The following is a 20,404-nucleotide window of genomic DNA, read 5'->3' as shown; positions in this document are numbered from 1 at the left end:
TTTATAATCTTCAATTATTTCTCTTGATTTCCACTCTTTTCTTGACTTGTATTCACTTTCTTCTTTGAACTCCACATTTGTATTCTAAAATACATGTTTTAAAATACATTATCATTTACACAAAAATAATAATATCTTTTTATAAATTAATTGCTCTTATTTTTACAATCAAATTTACTATCATTTTTATTTTTGGAGGAAAACATTAATTTATTCGCTCCTCTTTTTTTCCTTAACTTTTTATTTTAATAAACCAAATAAAATATAAGTATTCTCTAAGTTAGAAAGAGCCAAAGTTTATATGAGGAATAATATGAATATGGTTATTTGAATTGGTTTTGCACATCTATTTAAAATTTAAAATTATTAATTTTTAATTTAAAAACTTTATGTTGTTATTTTTTGTAAAACTTTATATCGTTATTTTAATTCATACTCTGTAATTAATAATTTTTATGACATATTACTATAATTAATAAAATTAATTTAACATAATAATTAATTTCTTATATCATATTAACATAATTAATAAAATTATTTTTAAAAATTTTTAATTTCTTAAATTATATTACTATAATTAATAAAATAACTAAAAAATAACTAATTTCCTAAATCATATTACCAGAATCTATAAAATTATTTTAAAGAATTACTAATTTCACATAACATCTTATTATAATTAATAAAATTATTCTCCGTATCATTTAATTATAGTTAATAAAATTAATGTAACAGAATTACTAATTTTTAATATATATATATATATATATATATATATATATATATATATATATAATTAATCAAATTACTCTAAAAATTACTAATTTAGAATTTAGGATTTATGGTTTATGGTGTAGGATTTAAGATTTAAGGTTTAAGATTTAGGGTTTAGGATTTTAGGATTTCTTTTTCTTCTTCTTCTTATCCTTGATATACGTTCATCCTTTCATTTGAACCTTAGAATTTATTACATATATTTTTTTATTTTTGATTTATTCTCCAAGTCAATCCTATCAATTTAATAAAATTAATATAAAAAATACTAATTTTTCATAGCACTATAATTAATACTCTAAATAATTAATAATTTTTTATAACATGTCACATTAATTAATAAAATTAATCTAACAATTATTTATTTTTCATATCATATTATTGTGATTAATAAAATTACTTTATAAATTTACTAATTAGTGTTTTATTTTTTTTAAAAATAAGATAAATATATTTTGTTACAATCAAAACTAACATTTAACATTTTTCATAAATGTCCCTCATAACTTTTTTTTTTATCAATTAAATTTTTTTTAATATTTTATATTTTTTTTCTTACAAAATCTAATAGAAGAAAGACAAATTTAAAATCAATATAGAATATGTTATGGGCTTAATGTATATACACTAACTGTGAGATAGATAAGGCGTTTTTATAATATTTACGTTAAAAAAAATCCAATTACAAAAATCACCGCCGAAGCCTCCATTTTATCCACCTGTAGCTGCAGGTACCCTCAATCCATCTCTCCCTCTCTCAATCGTTCGATGGACTCATCTTTGACGCGATTAACACCCGAGATCTCCTCTCAACGCGCGACCTCTCCGATCCAACAATAGCGCTTTCCACACTAAATATCCGCCTCTTCATCCAACGACTAATCGCATTCCCTTCAAATCTAATGTAAGGTCCAATCCTACATCCTCTCCAACCGTGACAACTTCAAGTCACTCTTTTCTCTCGCCAATGGCGCCATTTTCCAGTCCCAGCTTTTCTCTGACGACCTCGTCGGAGTCCTCAAGCTCATCTCCGACTAGATGGTTGATGCCGAGGTGCGCGAAATTGTGGCGGAGAAGAAAGAGAGTTGTTAAAGGTTTGTGAGGATAATTCTTGCGGCGAATGAGATGTTGGAGAGTGTTAGGGAAGCATTGAGGAATGGATAGTTAGTTTCGTTGCTGAAAGGCCGAAGGAATTGAAGGTGGCACTTAACATAATAGGAGATATTTAACTCTAATTAATTTAATCTTACATATTCCTAATTTTTTTATATAAACCCACATATATTTCTGGTATAACAACAATAACCATCAAGAAAATAATATTTTTAAAGTAACCCACTGACACAAAAGCTGCAAAAAGATATTAAGTAACCAATTACATCAAACTACAGGTTAATAACCAAATTCGTCCCTGAAAGATCACCAATTCTTTAAATTAGTCCTCAAATGAATTTTTTTAGTCGTATTAGTCCTTGAAAAATAAAACGTAAGTCAAATTAGTCCTTCCGTTAGTTAGATGATGACGTGTCACGTTAAGTGTCACGTGGCATGATGACGTGTCACATTAAATGCCACGTGTCACTTGACATGTAAGAAAGATATTTATATTCAAAATAGTCCCTGAAAGTCCAAATGTAAGTCATTTTCATCTTTAAAATTTTAAAAATTAATCAAATTAGTCCTTATATAATTTTTTTTATTTTTTTTATAATATTATATTTAAAATATTTTTTGATAGTACTAATTTTAATATTATTTTTAGACCTTAATAAACATAATTCTCTTTACATAAAATAATAAAAATAATAAAATTATTATAAAATTATTTTGTTATTTGTGTTTTAAATTTTTACATTTTTAAATTGTAAATTTTTTTATAATAAAAGTTTTTATTTAAATGAGTTTATTAAATTATTGTTGATTATATATTTAAAAATTTAATATTTTAAAATTCATTAAATAATATAGTAGTTATTTTTAAAATTTAAATCTTTTAAATTTTTTAAAATTTTAATTTATATTATTGTTTAATTTATATGATAGAACTCAATATGTTTAAAACCTATTTTGTATTTTCTGTAGGCCATCCTAAGGTATATAGTAGTGAAATAAAAATCTTTAGTTTTCTGTTGCTTCTAACTAGTAGAGCAGTAGTAAATTTCTTCTCAGTGATAATTATGAAACCAGAAGTTAGTTCTTCTAAAAATAGTTTTTGATTTGTTTCTCATATTATATGCACGATGTATTCCTTTTGCTCATATAATCATTTTATTAGTATATAATCATTACTGATTAGAGGCCAATAGCTCATCCTAAATTATAAAAAATTATTGAGTTTTATCATATAAATTAAAGAATAATATAAATTATAATTTAAAAAATTTAAAAGATTTAAATTTTAAAATAACTACTATATTATTTAGTGAAATTTAAAATATTAAATTTTTAAATATATAATCAATAATAATTTGATAAACTTATTTAAATAAAAAAATTTACTATAAAAAAACTTATAATTTAAAAATGTAAAACTTTAAAATACAAATGACAAAATAATTTTATAATAATTTAATTATTTTTATTATTTTATGTAAAGAGCATTTTGTTTATTAAGGTTGAAAAATAATATTAAAATTAGTATTATAAAAAAATATTTTAAATTCAATATTATAAAAAAATAAAAAAATTATATAAGTACTCATTTGATTAATTTTTAAATTTTTAGGGATGAAAATGACTTACGTTTGAACTTTCAGGGACTATTTTGATTATAAATATCTTTCTTACATGTCAAGTGACACGTGGCGTATTAGGTGTCACTGACCTGATACGTCAACTACACGTGACATTTAACGTGACACGTCATTATCTAACTAACGGAAAGATCAATTTGACTTACGTTTTATCTTTTATGGACTACTATGACTAAAAAAATCATTTGAGAACTAATTTGAAGAATCAGTAATCTTTCAAGGACGAATTTAACTATTAACCCATCAAATTACATTTAAGATGACCTTCATCGTTGAGCTAAACAATATAAAAAAATCTAACGACTTCCTATTAAAAATGCACACCAATAAACCAAATAAATTTTTAACATTTCGGTGTCCAAAAGAGGCCAACTTACCGAATCCGTGGCCTAGTGTCTTTTGCTTTGGTGTTGGAGGGGATTTATTCAAAACTCAAAAGCGCGCTTTTGCAATATTTCTCTGCACAATTAATTTCGAATAATAACAAGACAAGTACTCACTATATACTCCCTGTTTTTTCATTATTCTTTTATCTTGTTATTAATATTAATTATTATTTTCATTGTGACGTGTAATTCTATTGCAGAAGTCAATAATACATCAAAATATTAGTTATTCAAAACACTAATAATATTATTCCTTATTTTATTGGTAAAAAAAAGAGACAAATTACCCTTCCTTCGATAAGGTTAACAACCTGCATAAAATTCGCCTCACTTCTATCTGCGGGTAGTAAAATATTGAATCCTAAACCGTCTCTGCGGGTACCCGTTCCGCCCCTACCCGCCCCTATAATTATTAAAATTCAATAAATTAAATTAAATTTCAAAATTTATATAACTATCATCGAGTAAATCCTCATAGTGGTTCCCGAGATTGACGCCGTGCACCAAAATCGTCCCTAAGATTCCAATTGCACCAATTACGTCCCTGAGATTGGAAAAATTGCACCATAGTAGTCCCTGAACCGTTTTCCGTTAACGATGCGCTGACGTGGCTTGATGACGTGGACTTTTGGTAACACGTGTCACCTCATGACTTGGCCACGTGTAACGGTATGATGATGTGTCGGTCAACGACACGTGGCATGCTGACGTGGATGGGTATGCCACGTATCGCAATGCTATTTGTCCATGTGTCATCCACTATGTCATCGTTACATGTGCACCAAATCGGCCCCTTACTTTGCATCAAATGACTCATTTTAGTCTTTGAAATTGAATGCCATGCACTAAATTAGTCCTTTCATTAGTTTTTTCTCATTTTTTTTTATAAATTTAAGAGTAATACTCCAATTAGATCCCCAAGAAATTTATCATCCGACAGTTTTGTCCCCCACAAAATTTAACTAAGAGTTCGACCCTGAGGTTCTCAGATATTCACCAGATACGTCCCCAAAACTGTTTGATTCGGTTAACGAGGTGACGTGTCAAGTTAACTGCGACATGTCACCTCCAGGACATTTTGGTCCCCATCCACGCTAGACAAAACGACGTCGTATTGGAACCAGGGGCAAAACGACGTCGTTTCGGGGAGGACAAATTTGTCCCCACTTGGATAGAGAATGCAAATGGTGTCGTTTTCATGTGGGGACCTATTTGCCTTATAATAGTATCTTAGGGGGCCTATTTGACCTATAATTCATGATGTTACACTCAAATACTTTCATTGCCCCTGTTTGTTAATATTGGAAAGAGTAAAGTATCGTTTTTATCCTCAACGTTTGGGGTAAATCCTATTTGTATACCTAACGTTTGTAAAAGTGATTCAATGTTATCCTGCCGTCAATTACACATCACGAGCGCTTTAGTTTGAGTTTTGAAAATCTCTTCTTAAAGTTAGAATACAAATGTCTGGGATAAAATCGATGATCTACTCCGTAAAATAGCTTATCAAATGTTAAAACTAATTTCTACAACATTACATAATTCACTTTTCTAGAGACATAATTGAATCTAAACACAAATAGTGGGTATAATATTAAAATTGAACACATCCAAGTGAGACCTAATTGAGAATGAATACATCCAAGTGAGAATAATTGAAAAATATAATATGATTTGTTAGTATAATTGATAGTAGGATAACATTGAGTCACTTTTATAAACGTTAAGGATACAAATAGGACGATTTAAACATTAGGGACACAAATAGGACTTACCCCAAACGTTGGGGATAAAAACGATACTTTACTCTATTGGAAACACAGGCTGATGTATTTGGACCTAGTAGCATGCAAGAGCCTAATCCTCCCTCTCAATATACTCAAGTTGACAATTCTCCCTCAAATGCGACAAGAAATGTCTCAAGCAATCAAAAGGTATGCCCCTTGTAAGTGGCTTAATGTAAGCAGTTGAACTCTGTGTGAAACATGGTGATAACAATACTGTTTATTCCAAGCTCAGCTTTCTTTTAGACGTCCAAAAGAGACAGTAATTAGGACCAAGAATTCGAGGAGTGTTAGTGCTGAGACAATGGTAGCTGCAACCAGTGGCACAATATCTAAGTTGTTCAAATTCATTCCAACACCAGGATTGAACCAGTCTTTCAAGAAATGATGCTTCTAAGAATTAGTGTGAAAGTTGTTGTCTTAGTTATGTTACCACCTTTTGTTATGTTGGAGGAATAAGACTTTATGTTGTTTAGAATGGTTTCGTTTAGTTTATGTTGAAGAAAATAAACCTTCTTTTGACTTGATTTGGTTTGTATTGTTATTAAAGCCAAATATTTGTGTGGTTAACATGTTTGGGTTCTCAGGTTTATGTTACCATTTTGATAAATGAACAGACCAATGTCAATGTGTTTTTAAGGTTTGCGTTGAAGTAAATATAACTTCTTTTAACATAACGAATTATAGGTCAAATAAGTCCCCTAAAATACTATTATAAGGCAGATAGGTCCCCACATGAAAACGGCGCCGTTTGCATTCTCTGTCCAAGTGGGGACGAATTTGTCCTCTCCGAAACGACGTCGTTTTGTCCTTGGTTCCAATACGATGTTTTGTCCAGCGTAGATGGGGACCAAAATGTCCTGGAGGTGACATGTCGCAGTTAACCTGACACGTCACCACGTTAACCGGATCAAATAGTTTTGGGGACGTATCTGGTGGATATCTGAGAACCTCAGGGTCAAAATCTTAGTTATATTTTGTGGGGGACAAAACTGTCGGATGGTAAATTTCTTGGGGACCTATTTGGGGTATTACTCTAAATTTAAAATTCTCATTATATATTTGAATACACTAATTTTAATTTTATCTTTTCACAAGTTATTTAAATACAAGTATTTTTATAAAATATTTTTAAAATATTAATTTTAATTATACAATTTTTTTTACAGTATTTTATTAAAAGAATTATGTAACATATTGATATTGATTTAATAAAGAGTGTAAGTTAAGAGTATAATAATATTTCTTAATACAATTTTTTTAATATTTAACACTTTAATAAATATTTTAGGAATACTTGACAAGACACTTATTAACTAATATAAATTCATTATTCCCATCCATTTTAAGAATGTCCGATTTTCCATATAATTACCTTCTCACTAAATTAATAAGATAGATTTATACTGTCGACTATTATAATTCATTTTATCTATAACTTAGTTAGGCGGCTTTTTCATATATTACACGATTAATCAATATAAGTACTTATTGTAACCATGACTTGAACAGTATTAAAACAAATACAAATAAACACAAGAGGCAATAATAAAATTTTGGTTTTAGTTAACATGTACTCTAATGATACAAGTTAACATTATTAATTAAAAAATGAGTAAAGTATCGTTTTTGTCCCCAACGTTTGGGGTAAGTCCTATATGTGTCCCTAACGTTTAAATCGTCCTATTTGTATCCTTAACATTTATAAAAGTGATTCAATGTTATCCTACTATCAATTATACTAACAAATAAGATTATATTTTTCAATTATTCTCACTTGAATGTATTCATTCTCAATTAGGTCTCACTTGGATGTGTTCGATTTTAATATTATACCCACTATTTGTGTTTAGATTCAATTATGTCCCTAAAAAAGTAAATTATGTAAATGTTGTAGAAATTAGTTTCAACATCTGATGAGCTATTTTTCGAAGTAGATCATCTATTCTATCCCAGACATTTATATTCTTACTTCAAGAAGAGATTTTTAAAACTCAAACTAAAGCACTCATGATGTGTAATTGACGGCAGGATAACATTGAATCACTTTTACAAACGTTAGGGATACAAATAGGACGATTTAAACGTTAGGGACACAAATAAGATTTACCCCAAACGTTGGGACAAAAACGATACTTTACTCATTAAAAAATTTATTATAAAATATGTATAATAAAAAATATAATTAAAATTAGTGTATAAAAAAATATTGAGAATTTTAAATTTATAAAAAAATGAGAAAAAACTGATGAAATGACTAATTTGGTGCGTGGCATTCAATTTTAGGGATTAAAATGAGTCATTTGATACAAAGTAAGGGACCAATTTGGTGCACATGTAACGATGATATAGTGGATGACACGTGGACAAATAGCATTGCGACACGTGGCAAAATAGAATTGTGATACATGGCATACCCATCCATGTCAGCATACCACGTGTCGCTGACCAACACATCATCGTACCGTTACACGTGGCCGAACCATGAGGTGACATGTGTTACCAAAGGTCCACGTCAGCGCGTCGTTAACGGAAAACGGGCAAGGGACTACTATGGTGCAACTTTTTCCAATTTCAGGGATATAATTGGTGTAATTGGAATTTCAAGGGCGATTTTGGTACACGGCGTCAAATTCGGGGACCACTATGGGATTTACTCAACTATCATAGCATACATAACATAAATTAGAGTAAAAATTTAAATATGATACAATATTATTAATCATTTACTAATTATTTTACATATATTATACATATTATATATTAGAGTAAAGTATTATTTTTGTCCCCAATGTTTGGGGTAAGTCCCAAAGTTGTCCCTAACGTTTCAATCGTCCTATTTAAGTCCCTAACGTTTCAAAATTGATTCAATGTTGTCCTGCCATTAGGAATCCGTTAACAGAATTGACGGCAGGACAAAATTGAGACAATTTTAAAACGTTAGGAACTTAAATAGGACGAAAACGTTAGGGATAAAAACGATACATAGAAATAAATTTTAATTTTATCCTTCAATAATATCAATTTTTTACTATACACAGTATTTAATTATTTTTTAATCACATCTAAGTAAATTACACTTAATCATATTACTTTCATTCTAAATAAATTAATTTTTTTTATAATTTTACTCTTAAAGATTTTTAGGTATCATGAGATATTTGTAGAATGATTAGTATATAAACTTGCGGAAAAGAAAAAAATAATATATATATATATATATATATACAATAAAATATAAATTATATATCTTTTGTCTCTAATGTATCAAAATTCTTTAAAATTATAAAAAAATAATTTTATTTAAAATAAAAATAATGTGATTAAGTGTAATTTACTTAGATGTAATTAAAAAATAATTAAATACTATGTACAATAAAAAATTGATATTATTGAAAGTCAAAATTGAATTAAAATTTATTTTTATGTATTATTTTTGTCCACCAACGTTTTCGTTCTATTTAAGTCCCTAACGTTTCAAAATTGTTTCAATTTTGTCCCGCCGTTAATTCTGTTAACGGATCTCTAATGGCAGGACAACATTGAGTCAATTTTGAAACGTTAGAGACTTAAATAGGACGATTGAAACGTTAGGGACAATTTTAAGAATTACCTCAAACGTTGGGGATAAAAATGATACTTTACTCTATATATTAAAATCATATATATTATATTTATATATATAGCGGGGCGGGTAAGGACAGATATTACCTAAACCCGACCCCGCTCCGCTTCTCTCAAGAATCTGCTCCGCTAAAAACTCTCTCCAGTGCGGAATAATTACCCGCTCCGAGCGAATAGAGGCGGGATGGGTATCCGTGAATTCGGGTGGTATTGTCATTCCTAGACGAGGTTAAAGTGTGAATATTAATTTTCGTTACCATGTGTAACATTTTACTCGGAATCTTAGTTGGAACATGTAGTTAAATCTACCATCTAGTCTAACAGAGAACTAGGTAACTGTACTATGAAACATGAATGTGGCTTCCAGGGTGGGGTGCGCCATAACCAGAACCAGAACTGCACCTAATCTATCATTCTTTCACTCTCTTCTCCAAAACGACAACGCCACGTGTCCTCTTGTCATCTTTCGTCAACTCCTAGATGCTAATGCCAACCCCAACGATCTCACTTTCTCATTGCTCATCAAATCGTGCGTCTCTTCTTCTTCTTCACATTCTTACGCTCTATCTTCTGCGAGACTTCAAGTAACACAGATTCAAAGTCAGTTCCTCAAACGGGGTATCAACCATTTTGTCTATGTATATACTGCTCTTATTGATCTCTGCATGAAACTTGGGTTTACCACTCATGCACACCAACTGTTTGAGGATATGACTTACCGAGATGTTGTTTCTTGGAACGTATTGATTTGTGGGTATTCACAAAATGGCCATCCTTATGATGCTCTACAATTCTTTATACACATGATTAGACATGGTTTCACACCTAATCAAACCACCATGGCTAGTTTGCTACCTTCTTGTGGTCACAATGGGCTAATTCTTCAGGGGAGATCCATTCATGGGTTTGGAATCAAAGCTGGCCTTGCTTCGGACCCTCAATTGAGTAATGCCCTTACCTCAATGTATGCTAAATGTGATGATTTGGGAGCATCCCAACTCTTGTTTGAAGAAATGGGCGAGAGAAACGTTGTCTCTTGGAATACCATGATTGGTGCCTATGGCCAAAATGGTTTCTCTGACAAGGCACTCTTTTGCTTCAAAGAGATGCTAAAGGAATGTTTGAATCCCAGCCCAGTGACTATGATGAACCTTCTTTCAGCAAATGTTGATCCTGAAACTGTCCATTGTTATATTACCAAATGTGGCTTAATCAATAATGATTCTGTCGTTACCTCGCTGGTTTGTCTATATGCAAAACAAGGGTTCACAGATATAGCGAAATTGCTTTACAAGTGCTTTCCCTCAAAACGCCTGATTTGCTTAACTGCTATAGTCTCTAGCTATTCTGAAAAAGGTGATATTGACTCCGCTGTTGAGTGTTTTATACAAACTCTGCAGTTAGACATAAAACCAGATGCAGTTGCCTTGATTACTGTCCTTCATGGAGTTAATAATCCTTCTCATTTTGCTATTGGGTGTGCTTTCCATGGTTATGCTTTGAAAAGTGGGCTGACCACCGACTCTTTAGTTGCAAACGGGCTGATAAGCATGTATTCTAGATTCGATGAGATAGAAGCTGCGTTGTCGTTGTTTACTGATATGAGTGAAAAACCGCTGATCACTTGGAATTCTGTGATATCCGGCTGTGTGCAGGCTGGAAAATCAAGTGATGCCATGCTGTTGTTCTGCAAAATGAACGCATGTCGACAAAAATCAGATGCAATTACTATAGCTAGTTTACTATCCGGGTGTTGCCAGCTTGGGGATCTTCGAATTGGTGAGACACTGCATGGCTATGTCCTGAGGAACGATGTGGAATTGGAAGAGTTTACAGGAACTGCTCTGATAGATATGTATACTAAGTGTGGAAGATTAGACTACGCTGAAAAGGTATTTCATAGCATAAATGATCCATGTTTGGCAACATGGAACTCTATTATATCCGGTTATAGTTTATATGGACTTGAACATAAATCTTTCAGTTGTTATTCTAAACTGCAAGAGCAAGGCCTAAAACCGGATAAGATAACCTTCTTGGGAGTTTTGGCAGCATGCATCCATGGGGGACTTGTTTGTGAAGGAATAGAATACTTCCGTATCATGACAGAAGAGCATAAATTGATGCCAGGCTTGCAACATTATGCTTGCATTGTTGGTCTACTGGGGCGAGCAAGCTTCTTTGAGGAAGCAATTGAGTTCATCAACAATATGAAAATTCGGCCTGATTCTGCTGTCTGGGGAGCCTTGTTAAGTGCTTGTTGCATCCAACAAGAGATTAGGCTTGGAGAATGTTTGGCTAAAAAACTATTTTTCTTGAATAACAAAAATGGTGGATTTTATGTATTGATGTCAAATCTTTATGCAATTGTTGGGAGGTGGGGTGATGTAGCAAGGGTGAGGGATATGATGAGAGACAGTGGAGGAGATGGCTGTTCAGGAGTTAGTGTTATTGAAGTGGCATCCCTCCATCACATGAATAACAACTTAGTGCTAAATGAAGCCTATTTGAATACAAGTAACTGGCAACATTTATGTCTATATTAAATTGGTTATTGATACTTTTTTAATGGACAAAAAAAAAAGAAAGAAAAAGAAATTGCAGTTTGTTCACTGTTCCAATTGAAGTAAGCTTGGAAATATGCATTACTGATTTCATCTGGAAATGCAGAAGTAAAAACGAGAGGGTAAAAGGAGATGAGTATTTTTGTTGGTTTTATACTAGATTGCATGATTTTTATAATTTAGCCAATTATTTAATCACACTAATTATTTTTTTTTTTGGGTAAAATCAAACTAATTTTTATTACTTCCAGTCAGTACATTTTTATTAAAAAATCATGCGTTGAAGAAAAGAATTATCATTAGGCTATCATCAGGCCACGTAATTAACTATTATTATTATTATTATTATTATTATTATTATTATTATTATTATTATTATTTTACAAATTTAGCTAATATAAACTTTGTGTGTATATATATATATATTAGTTAAATCCTTATATTATTTATCATTCACTTGCTCTCACTAACATATATAGAATAAATATGTTTTTTTAAAAATTCAGTCATGTGGGTGGTGAGTCCATCTTCATTTGTTTCAATTGTTTTAAGAGTAACGTGACAAATAAATATCTAAGAATTTATATTTTAAATTTCTAAAAAAAATATTAAAAAAGTTTTATATTAAATGTTGATACATTATTTTTAAATTAATCTCTATAATTAGGATAAAAAGTCTTAATTTGAACTACCTGTCTATATATGTACATTTTAAATGGAGTATTTTTAGAATATTATTTTTATACTTTCAAAAAGTGAATTGATTTAAAATTAAAATTTGCATTGTAGTTGATATAGAAATAAAACCGTTTTATCTTAGAAATACAATATCACTTTGATAGAGAATCAATAAAATTTTGTTATTCGTATAATTATGTTAATAAAATAATTAAAAATAATATAAAATTTAAAATGAACTAAGATTAAGTATTGGAGGAATAAATTTTACTTTGAATTTTAAACTATTATTTATAATATATGATCTCATAAATATTCTTATAGAATCTAAAATAAAATTGAAATTAAAATTAGCATTGGTGATGCTCTTATCTTTTTTAAGAATAATACTACTACATATTTAAGTTTTTTTGTTAATCTAGTGTAACCAAATCAAATAATAAGACTTAGAATAATACTAGTGGTCCATTCCTATTCAGTGGACCCGACGTTATACTTCGGATAGGCCCATATCCAACAAAATACACATCAACTACTAGGTCAAAATCGGATAGCGCCGCAATAGGAGAAAAATCCGATACTAAGCTCGGATGAGGTTCTAGGAATCTCGGACTGAGTAACGGACACATCTTTCAAATTTAAATAGCGCTACATAGACGACCTAGAGGGGACCATCTCAATAAACAAAAAAACAACCTAGAAAGTCATTTAAGATAATTGGTTCTTGATCACGGACTGACTTAAGCATCGGAGTCTTTTTTGCAGGTACTCCACATTGCTCGGACGAGGAAGGAACTTGCGGTGCAGCGTGTGTGAGAAGGACGTCATCAGCACTTTTCCATCTGCCGCCGACCTATACCTCGGAGCCAAGTCCCAGACAGGAACATTTGGCGCCCATCGTGGGTCGTAAGTCATTTAAATTTAACCCCACATATATTCTCGCTTTACCTTCTCTTTGCAAAATCATGGCTGAAGAGGTTGTATCTGCAACTCCTTCTCCCACTAATGAGGAGCTAGTGGCTATGAACCCTACTCTCGTGGTCGAGGTCAAGAGAATGGATGACCTTCTGGAAGCATCTCACAACGGAAAGTCCAACACGAAGGACTCTAAAAGCGCGACCTCTAGACTCAGGTTCCTTAGAGGTCACTTTACCTAAAGAAAAGCTGACCTTAGACAATCCCTTCTCGGAGGAGATTGTCAAATTCCAAATGCCAAAGAATTTTGCTCTACTTATAGCACTCAAACCCTATGAAGGATTTGGAGATCCCCATGTTAACATTAAAAAGTTTCAATCTATGATGTTCTTTAACAGTGCCTCTGACCCTATTCTCTATCGATCTTTTCTAACTTTTTGGATGGTGCTGCTTTACTTTGGTTTTTTAACATTCCTGCAGGTTCAATATCTTGTTTTAAGGAGCTAGCAAGGTCTTTCGTTGATTATTTTTTAGCTTCAAAGATATATGTACATGGGTCCGACTACCTCAGCATTATCAAGCAGGCCCACATGAAAGCCTGAAGGACTATATGACAAGGTTCGCCAAAGCAACTATGGAGATTCCCAACCTCAGCCCTGAGGTACACCTACACGCATTAAAGAGTGGCCTCCGCCCTGGGATGTTCCAAGAAACCATCGTGGTCACCAAGCCAAAAACACTGGCAGAATTCGAAGAAAAACTGCAGGTCAAATGGAGATCGAAGAACTCTGTAAAGCTCGGCGGACGGAAAAACAGCAACCCCGCCGAGATGAAGAAAGACAACTAAGGTCGCACACAAACAAGGAGCTTAAAAAGCCCTTCAAATTGACCCCGAAGTTCGACTCTTACACCAAATTCAAGACCAAAAGGGAGAACATCATCAAGGAGATCCTTCACAGTAAGCTCATAACACCGCCGAGCAAAGCAGGAACTTACCAAGACCACAAATACGTGGACAAAACCAAGCACTGTGCATTCCATCAGAAGTTCGGCCATATCACAGACGAGTGTGTGGTAGCCAAAGACCTGCTAGAAAGACTGGCACGACAAGGATTATTGGACAAATACATCAGTAGTCGGATGCAACGAGGCCTGTCAAACTAGGAAGAGACATAACTTCAAAAAGCAAACGCCGATAAGGACCAAGGGCAGAATAATCAACCACATCCACCTAAAAAGATCATCAATTACATATCAAAAGGGTTTGCATGTGGTGGGGACACAAGCTCAGCTCGAAAGAGGAGCTACCGAACTATGTTGACACTACAGAACGACACACCGTCAAAGACATCCACTTCCTAAACTCTTGATATCACTTTCACAAACAAAAATTTTGAATCCAAAACTCCTAACCTTGACGACCCTGTGGTAATTTCGGTAACAACAGGAGACTTTCTAATTTGGAAAGTCCTCTTAGATCCAGGAAGTAACGCCGACGTCATGTTCTTATCCACCTTCAAAAAGACGCAACTGAATGACAAAGTGCTGCAACCATCTTCCGAAGAGTTGGTCGGATTTTTTGAGGAGAGAGTCCCCGTATCAGGTTACGTTTGGGTGAGGACGACCTTAGGGGAGTATCCTCACTCAAAGACTTTAGATATCCAGTATTTAATTGTCGACTGTTTTAGTCCTTACAATATTATCTTAGGAAGACCAACTTTAAATGCTTTCGGAGCTACAGTCTCCACCATTCACTTGTGTGTCAAGTTTTGTTCACAGGACGGAGCCACAATAACAGTACATTCAAATAGGAAGGAAGCAAGGCAATGTTACAATGCAGATCTTAAAATGAAACAGGCACCGATACCGAGGATAAATCATGAACAACGACCTATCCCAGTAGACGACCTAAACAAGGTAAACATTTCTAATAACAAAATTCAGAACACTAACATCGGTTCTGCTTTATCTGCAAGCTACACTGAGCAAATTACCGACTCATTACAAGCTAATACCGACCTATTCACATGGACCCCAGCCCACATGCCAGGGATAGATCCAAAAGTCATATGCCACGGGCTCGCTTTGGACCCCAAAGCTCGCTCGGTTAGGCAGAAGAAAAGGCATATCGGACAGGATAAAACAGATGCAGCCGTCAAAGAAACACAAAAACTACTAAGCATGGGTTTCATCCGAGAAATTCGCTTCACATCCTGGTTGGCAAACGAAGTAATGGTAAAAAAGAACTCGGGAAAATGGTGAATGTGTGTAGACTTCACTAATCTAAACAAGGCCTGCCCGAAAGACTCCTATCCCTTACCATGTATCGACAAGCTCGTCGACAACACGTCTGGTTGCCAAATATTAAGCTTCATGGATGCATGCTTGGGTTACAACCAAATACTTATGCATCCTTCGGATGAGGATAAGACGACCTTCATAACCGACCATGGGAACTTCTATTACAAAGTCATGCCTTTTGGCCTTAAAAATGCAGGTGCTACCTACCAATTACTAATGGACAAAGTCTTTCAGAATCAGATCGGAAAGAACATGGAAGAGTATGTAAACGACATGGTCGTCAAATCAGACACCGAAGAAAAATAGCTATCCAACCTTAAGAAAGTATTCGAGCAATTAAGAAAGTACAACATGCGCCTAAATCCAGAAAAATGCGCTTTCGGAGTACAAAGAGTGAAATTCCTAAGATTCATGATGACTCACAGAAGAATCGAGGCAAACCCCGATAAGTGCAAGGCAATCATAGAGATGAAGTCGCCAAAAACAATCAAAGAAGTACAACAACTAACGGGGAGACTGGCAGCCTTATCAAGGTTCCTACCGACAATGGTAGCAAGATCAACCCATTTCTTCAACACACTACGAAAATCAAACAAATTCGAGTGGTCGGATAAGTGTGAGACAGCCTTCACCGAGTTCAAACAAATCTTATCATCACCCCCGATACTGAAAAGACCAACACATGGTAACCCACTCTACCTGTACCTTTCTATTTCTGCTAACTCAATTTCATCTATTCTTGTTACAGAATCAGGTTGGGAGCAGCACCCGATCTACTTTATCAGTAAGATCTTACAGAACACGGAGACTAGATACCCGACCATTGAAAAATTAGCTTATACGATAGTAGTTACAGAACGGCGCCTAAGGCATTATTTCCAAAGCTATAAGGTCATAGTACGGATCAATCAACCATTGCGACAAGTACTATCACGACCCGATCTTGTGGGAAGGCTGACGAAATGGTCCATTGAGTTATCTGAACATGACATCGACTGCCAAGCTCGGGGGTTATTAAAATACCAAGTGCTAGCAGACTTTATCGCAGAATTCACCTCAACAGAGATCCACCCAGAATGAGAGCTATACGTGAATGGTGCCGCCAATGAAGACGGCGGGGGAGCAGGAATTATTCTCAAAGACACAAAGGGAGTCTCTACCGAACAATCCATAAAATATATGTTCCCAGTAAGCAATAACCAATCCGAATATGAAGCTCTTCTGGCCGGCCTGCGATTAGCAGAAGAGGTCAGAATTCAGCATATCAAGGTCTATTGTGATTCCCTCCTCGTCATACAACAGGTAAATGGAATTTTCCAAGTACGCGAACCTTTATTAGAAAAATACTTAACACAAGTACAACATTTAATCCAAGAATTCCAAAATTTTCAAATCACACATATTCACAGGAATGAAAACAATAGAGCCGATATATTATCCAAATTAGCTACTTCAAGAAAAATAAATACATCATCAGGTTTATCACAACTAACCCTAGAACGACCTAGCATAAATAGCAATTGTGTTTTGAGTTTGACATAGGTCAAAGACTGAAGAACTCAATATGTCAACTTCTTGAAAAATGGAACAATACCAACAACAGAGAAAAACCCAAAGGTCTTTAGGAAGAAAGCAAGCCACTTTACCATCATCGGAAATGACCTCTATAGGCGAGGGTTTTCCCGACCTCTACTCAAATGCTTGGGAGATGAAGATGCCTCATTAGTAATGTTAGAAGCACATGAAGGCATCTGTGGAACACATATAGGCGGCTGAATCCTCGCAACAAAAATACTAAGAGCGGGATATTACTGGCCCTCACTAAAGAAAGACTGCATGAACAAGGTCCAATGATGCGACAACTGCCAAAAGTGCGCACCAATAATTCACAATCCAGCCGAGACGTTGCATACATCAGAGATCGGATGGCCATTCCATAGATGGGGGCTCGACATCCTCAGCCCCTTTCCAATATCAAAAGGACATGTAAAATTTCTACTCGTAGCCATTGACTATTTTATTAAGTGGATAGAAGCTCAACCACTCGCCAAAATAACGTCAGACAAGGTACACAGTTTTATTTGGAAATTTATTATATGCCAATATGGATTACCTATGGATATTGTTACTGACAACGGTAGGCAGTTTACCGATAAAAAAGTAGCATCTTTTTTGCAAAACTTAAACATAAAACATCATTTTTCATCAGTCGAGCACCCACAAACTAACGGCTTCCGAAGTTGCTAACAAGGTCATTTTGCAGGCATTAAGGAAAAAGTTAACCCTTGCGAAGGGACAATGGGCCGAGCTAATACCAGAGATACTTTGGGGATACAACACAATCCCACATAGCTCGACCAAGGAAACACCTTTCAAATTGACGTTTGGATCCGATGCCATGATTCCAATAGAAATATCTCAAGGGTTAATTAGGACCAATCATTTTGAGAAGGGAAAATGATCAAATGAGGAATGCCGAGCTAGATACCTTAGAAGAAGTATGATAAAATGCAAGGATGCGAAAGGAAGCAATGCAGCTCATAGTTCAACGCAAGTATAACAAGAAGGTCAAACCTCGGCCATTGCAACAATGAGACCTCGTCCTCAGACGCCTTGAGGACGTTCGAAAACCCCCCAGGACAAAGCAAGCTAGCCGCAAATTGAGAAGGTCCTTTCCGAGTTATCCAAGTGTACGGCCGAGGTGCATATTCCCTACAAACTTTAGAAGGATCCAATTTACCAAATACTTGGAACATTTCTTCATTACGACTGTATCATATTTGACTAATTGTAATCCCTTGAAGCTCAGAAGGTACTCTTTTTCCTACCACCGAGATTTTTCCCCTAATAGGGTTTTACTCGGGGAGGTTTTAACGAGGCCGACCACTTCAAGTTCATCAAACAATATTCATTTTATCAATTGATTCATTCTATCTAAACAAATACTTTTTACCAAACAGCAAAAGCACAATCAAAATAAGCAACAAAAAGTATTGCAATAACATACGAAGTCACAAACCATTCCTACCAAAGTTCAAGTGAACAAATCAAAAAGTTCAGTTACCAAATTAACAATATACAAACAACAGTCAAATTCATTTGTTAATTGCATCCGCAGTTTCATCTTGGACTTTTCCCGCAGGCTCATCATCAACCAATTGGCCATTCACAATGATCTTAGTAACGTCAAAACCACTGACGTCAAGATCAGGAGCGAATAAGATAATCTAAGAAAAAGTCTTCCTCCTCAAACGTCTTAAAGGCATCCAGAACTTGCATATGCTCAGGACACCAGAAAAGAGGGACTTTCTCACCCAATTCATCATCCAAGAAAAAAGGATACTCCGTCTCACAGGAACGAACTTTTACAAACATCTCTTTAAAGTTCTTAAAAGAAGATTTGTACAACACAAACAAGAAACGGTCTGGATAACTACTCAAGTTTATCCAGAGACCCTTCCGAACACCTTTCGCTTGGAACAGAGAAAAGAAAATTTTCAGAGAAGGTTCATATGGCAGAAAACTCATCAAACACTCAAAAGCTCGAAGGAAAGCCTAGGAGTTGGGATGGAGTTGGGACGGAGCGCAATTTAGCTGTGTTAAAACCATGCACTCGAAATTGGTAAAGGGAAGCTTCACATTCAACTCAGTAAAAATATAGGTATATACGTGAAAATAAGCCCAATCCCCTCTTTTCTCACAGACCCTCCCCCCCTAATTACAAGAAAGAAACTCGACCCCACACCTAGAACTCTTCCGAACCCATCTAGCAGCATTAAGCGAAACCAACTTTTTAGGATTTTGATAAAGTGACGTGAAACACTTGACGTTTGCATAGACCCATTGGTAAAGATCATCTTTGAGCTCTACCACTTTATCTTCTGGTTTTTTCATCACTAACACATAACAGAGAAATAAGAGAACAAGAGAGAAACACTAACCTTTCGTTGTCATCCTTGTTCAAAATAGTATAATGATAAGGTTGTTCTCAAATGAAGAGGTGTCGAATTAAACACTCTTAAACGATTACAATTGCAAGTTAATCCCTGACCGTCAGATCAAGAAACGGTTCACATCACCAAGGAGTTCACTCCCCACGCTTGCCTCGATCAAAGATCCCACTACCAATAAATGCGCACCATTTATTAAATGCCAAACAAAATACTACTTCAGAAGTCGCCGAAACCATGTTGAGCTTGGGGGCTGACATACAAATAAAAAGACTATAACGTCGGTCATACAGACAAAAGCTCAACTTGCTTCCGACAAAAGCAAGTCAAGCTTGGGGGCTGCGGTCCATTCCTATTCATTGGACCCGACGTTATACCTTGGATAAGCCCATATCCAACAAAATACACATCAAATACTAGGTCAAAATCGGATAGCGCCGCACTAGGAGAAAAATCCGATACTCAGCTCGGATGAGGTTCCAGGAATCTCGGACTGAGTAACGGTCACATCTTTCAAATTTAAATAGCGCTACATAGACGACCTAGAGGGGATCATCTCAATACACAAAAAAAATAACCTAGAAAGTCGTTTAAGATAATTGGTTCTTGATTACGGACTGACTTAAGCATCAGAGTCCTTTTTGCAGGTACTCCACATTGCTCGAACGAGGAAGG

At 34.3% G+C, this 20,404-nt stretch overlaps 2 protein-coding genes across 2 annotated transcripts; both read left to right on the top strand.

Moving 5' to 3' along the window:
* The first annotated feature begins 9,572 nt into the window (after window positions 1-9,572).
* On the top strand, window positions 9,573-11,960 carry LOC112766958 (pentatricopeptide repeat-containing protein At2g04860-like). The gene has a single exon (XM_025812848.3). It carries the CDS (start codon window positions 9,672-9,674, stop codon window positions 11,865-11,867), a length of 2,196 nt encoding a protein of 731 aa, XP_025668633.1. The 5' UTR covers window positions 9,573-9,671; the 3' UTR covers window positions 11,868-11,960.
* A 3,018-nt stretch (window positions 11,961-14,978) lies between these two features.
* On the top strand, window positions 14,979-15,740 carry LOC140180706 (uncharacterized). The gene has a single exon (XM_072221986.1). The coding sequence runs from the start codon at window positions 14,979-14,981 to the stop codon at window positions 15,738-15,740; it is 762 nt and encodes a 253-aa protein (XP_072078087.1).
* The last annotated feature ends 4,664 nt before the right edge of the window (window positions 15,741-20,404 follow it).

The sequence above is a fragment of the Arachis hypogaea genome, chromosome 17 (assembly GCF_003086295.3).
Source record: "Arachis hypogaea cultivar Tifrunner chromosome 17, arahy.Tifrunner.gnm2.J5K5, whole genome shotgun sequence".
In the NCBI taxonomy this organism is placed as follows: domain Eukaryota; kingdom Viridiplantae; phylum Streptophyta; class Magnoliopsida; order Fabales; family Fabaceae; genus Arachis; species Arachis hypogaea.
The sequence above is the reverse complement of the archived record's forward strand: the minus strand, read 5'-3'. Positions and strand labels throughout refer to the sequence as shown.

Coding starts and splice junctions, on each gene's coding strand:
- LOC140180706 (XM_072221986.1), top strand. CDS start 14,979: ATGTTCTTATCCACCTTCAAAAAGACGCAACTGAATGACAAAGTGCTG.
- LOC112766958 (XM_025812848.3), top strand. CDS start 9,672: ATGAATGTGGCTTCCAGGGTGGGGTGCGCCATAACCAGAACCAGAACT.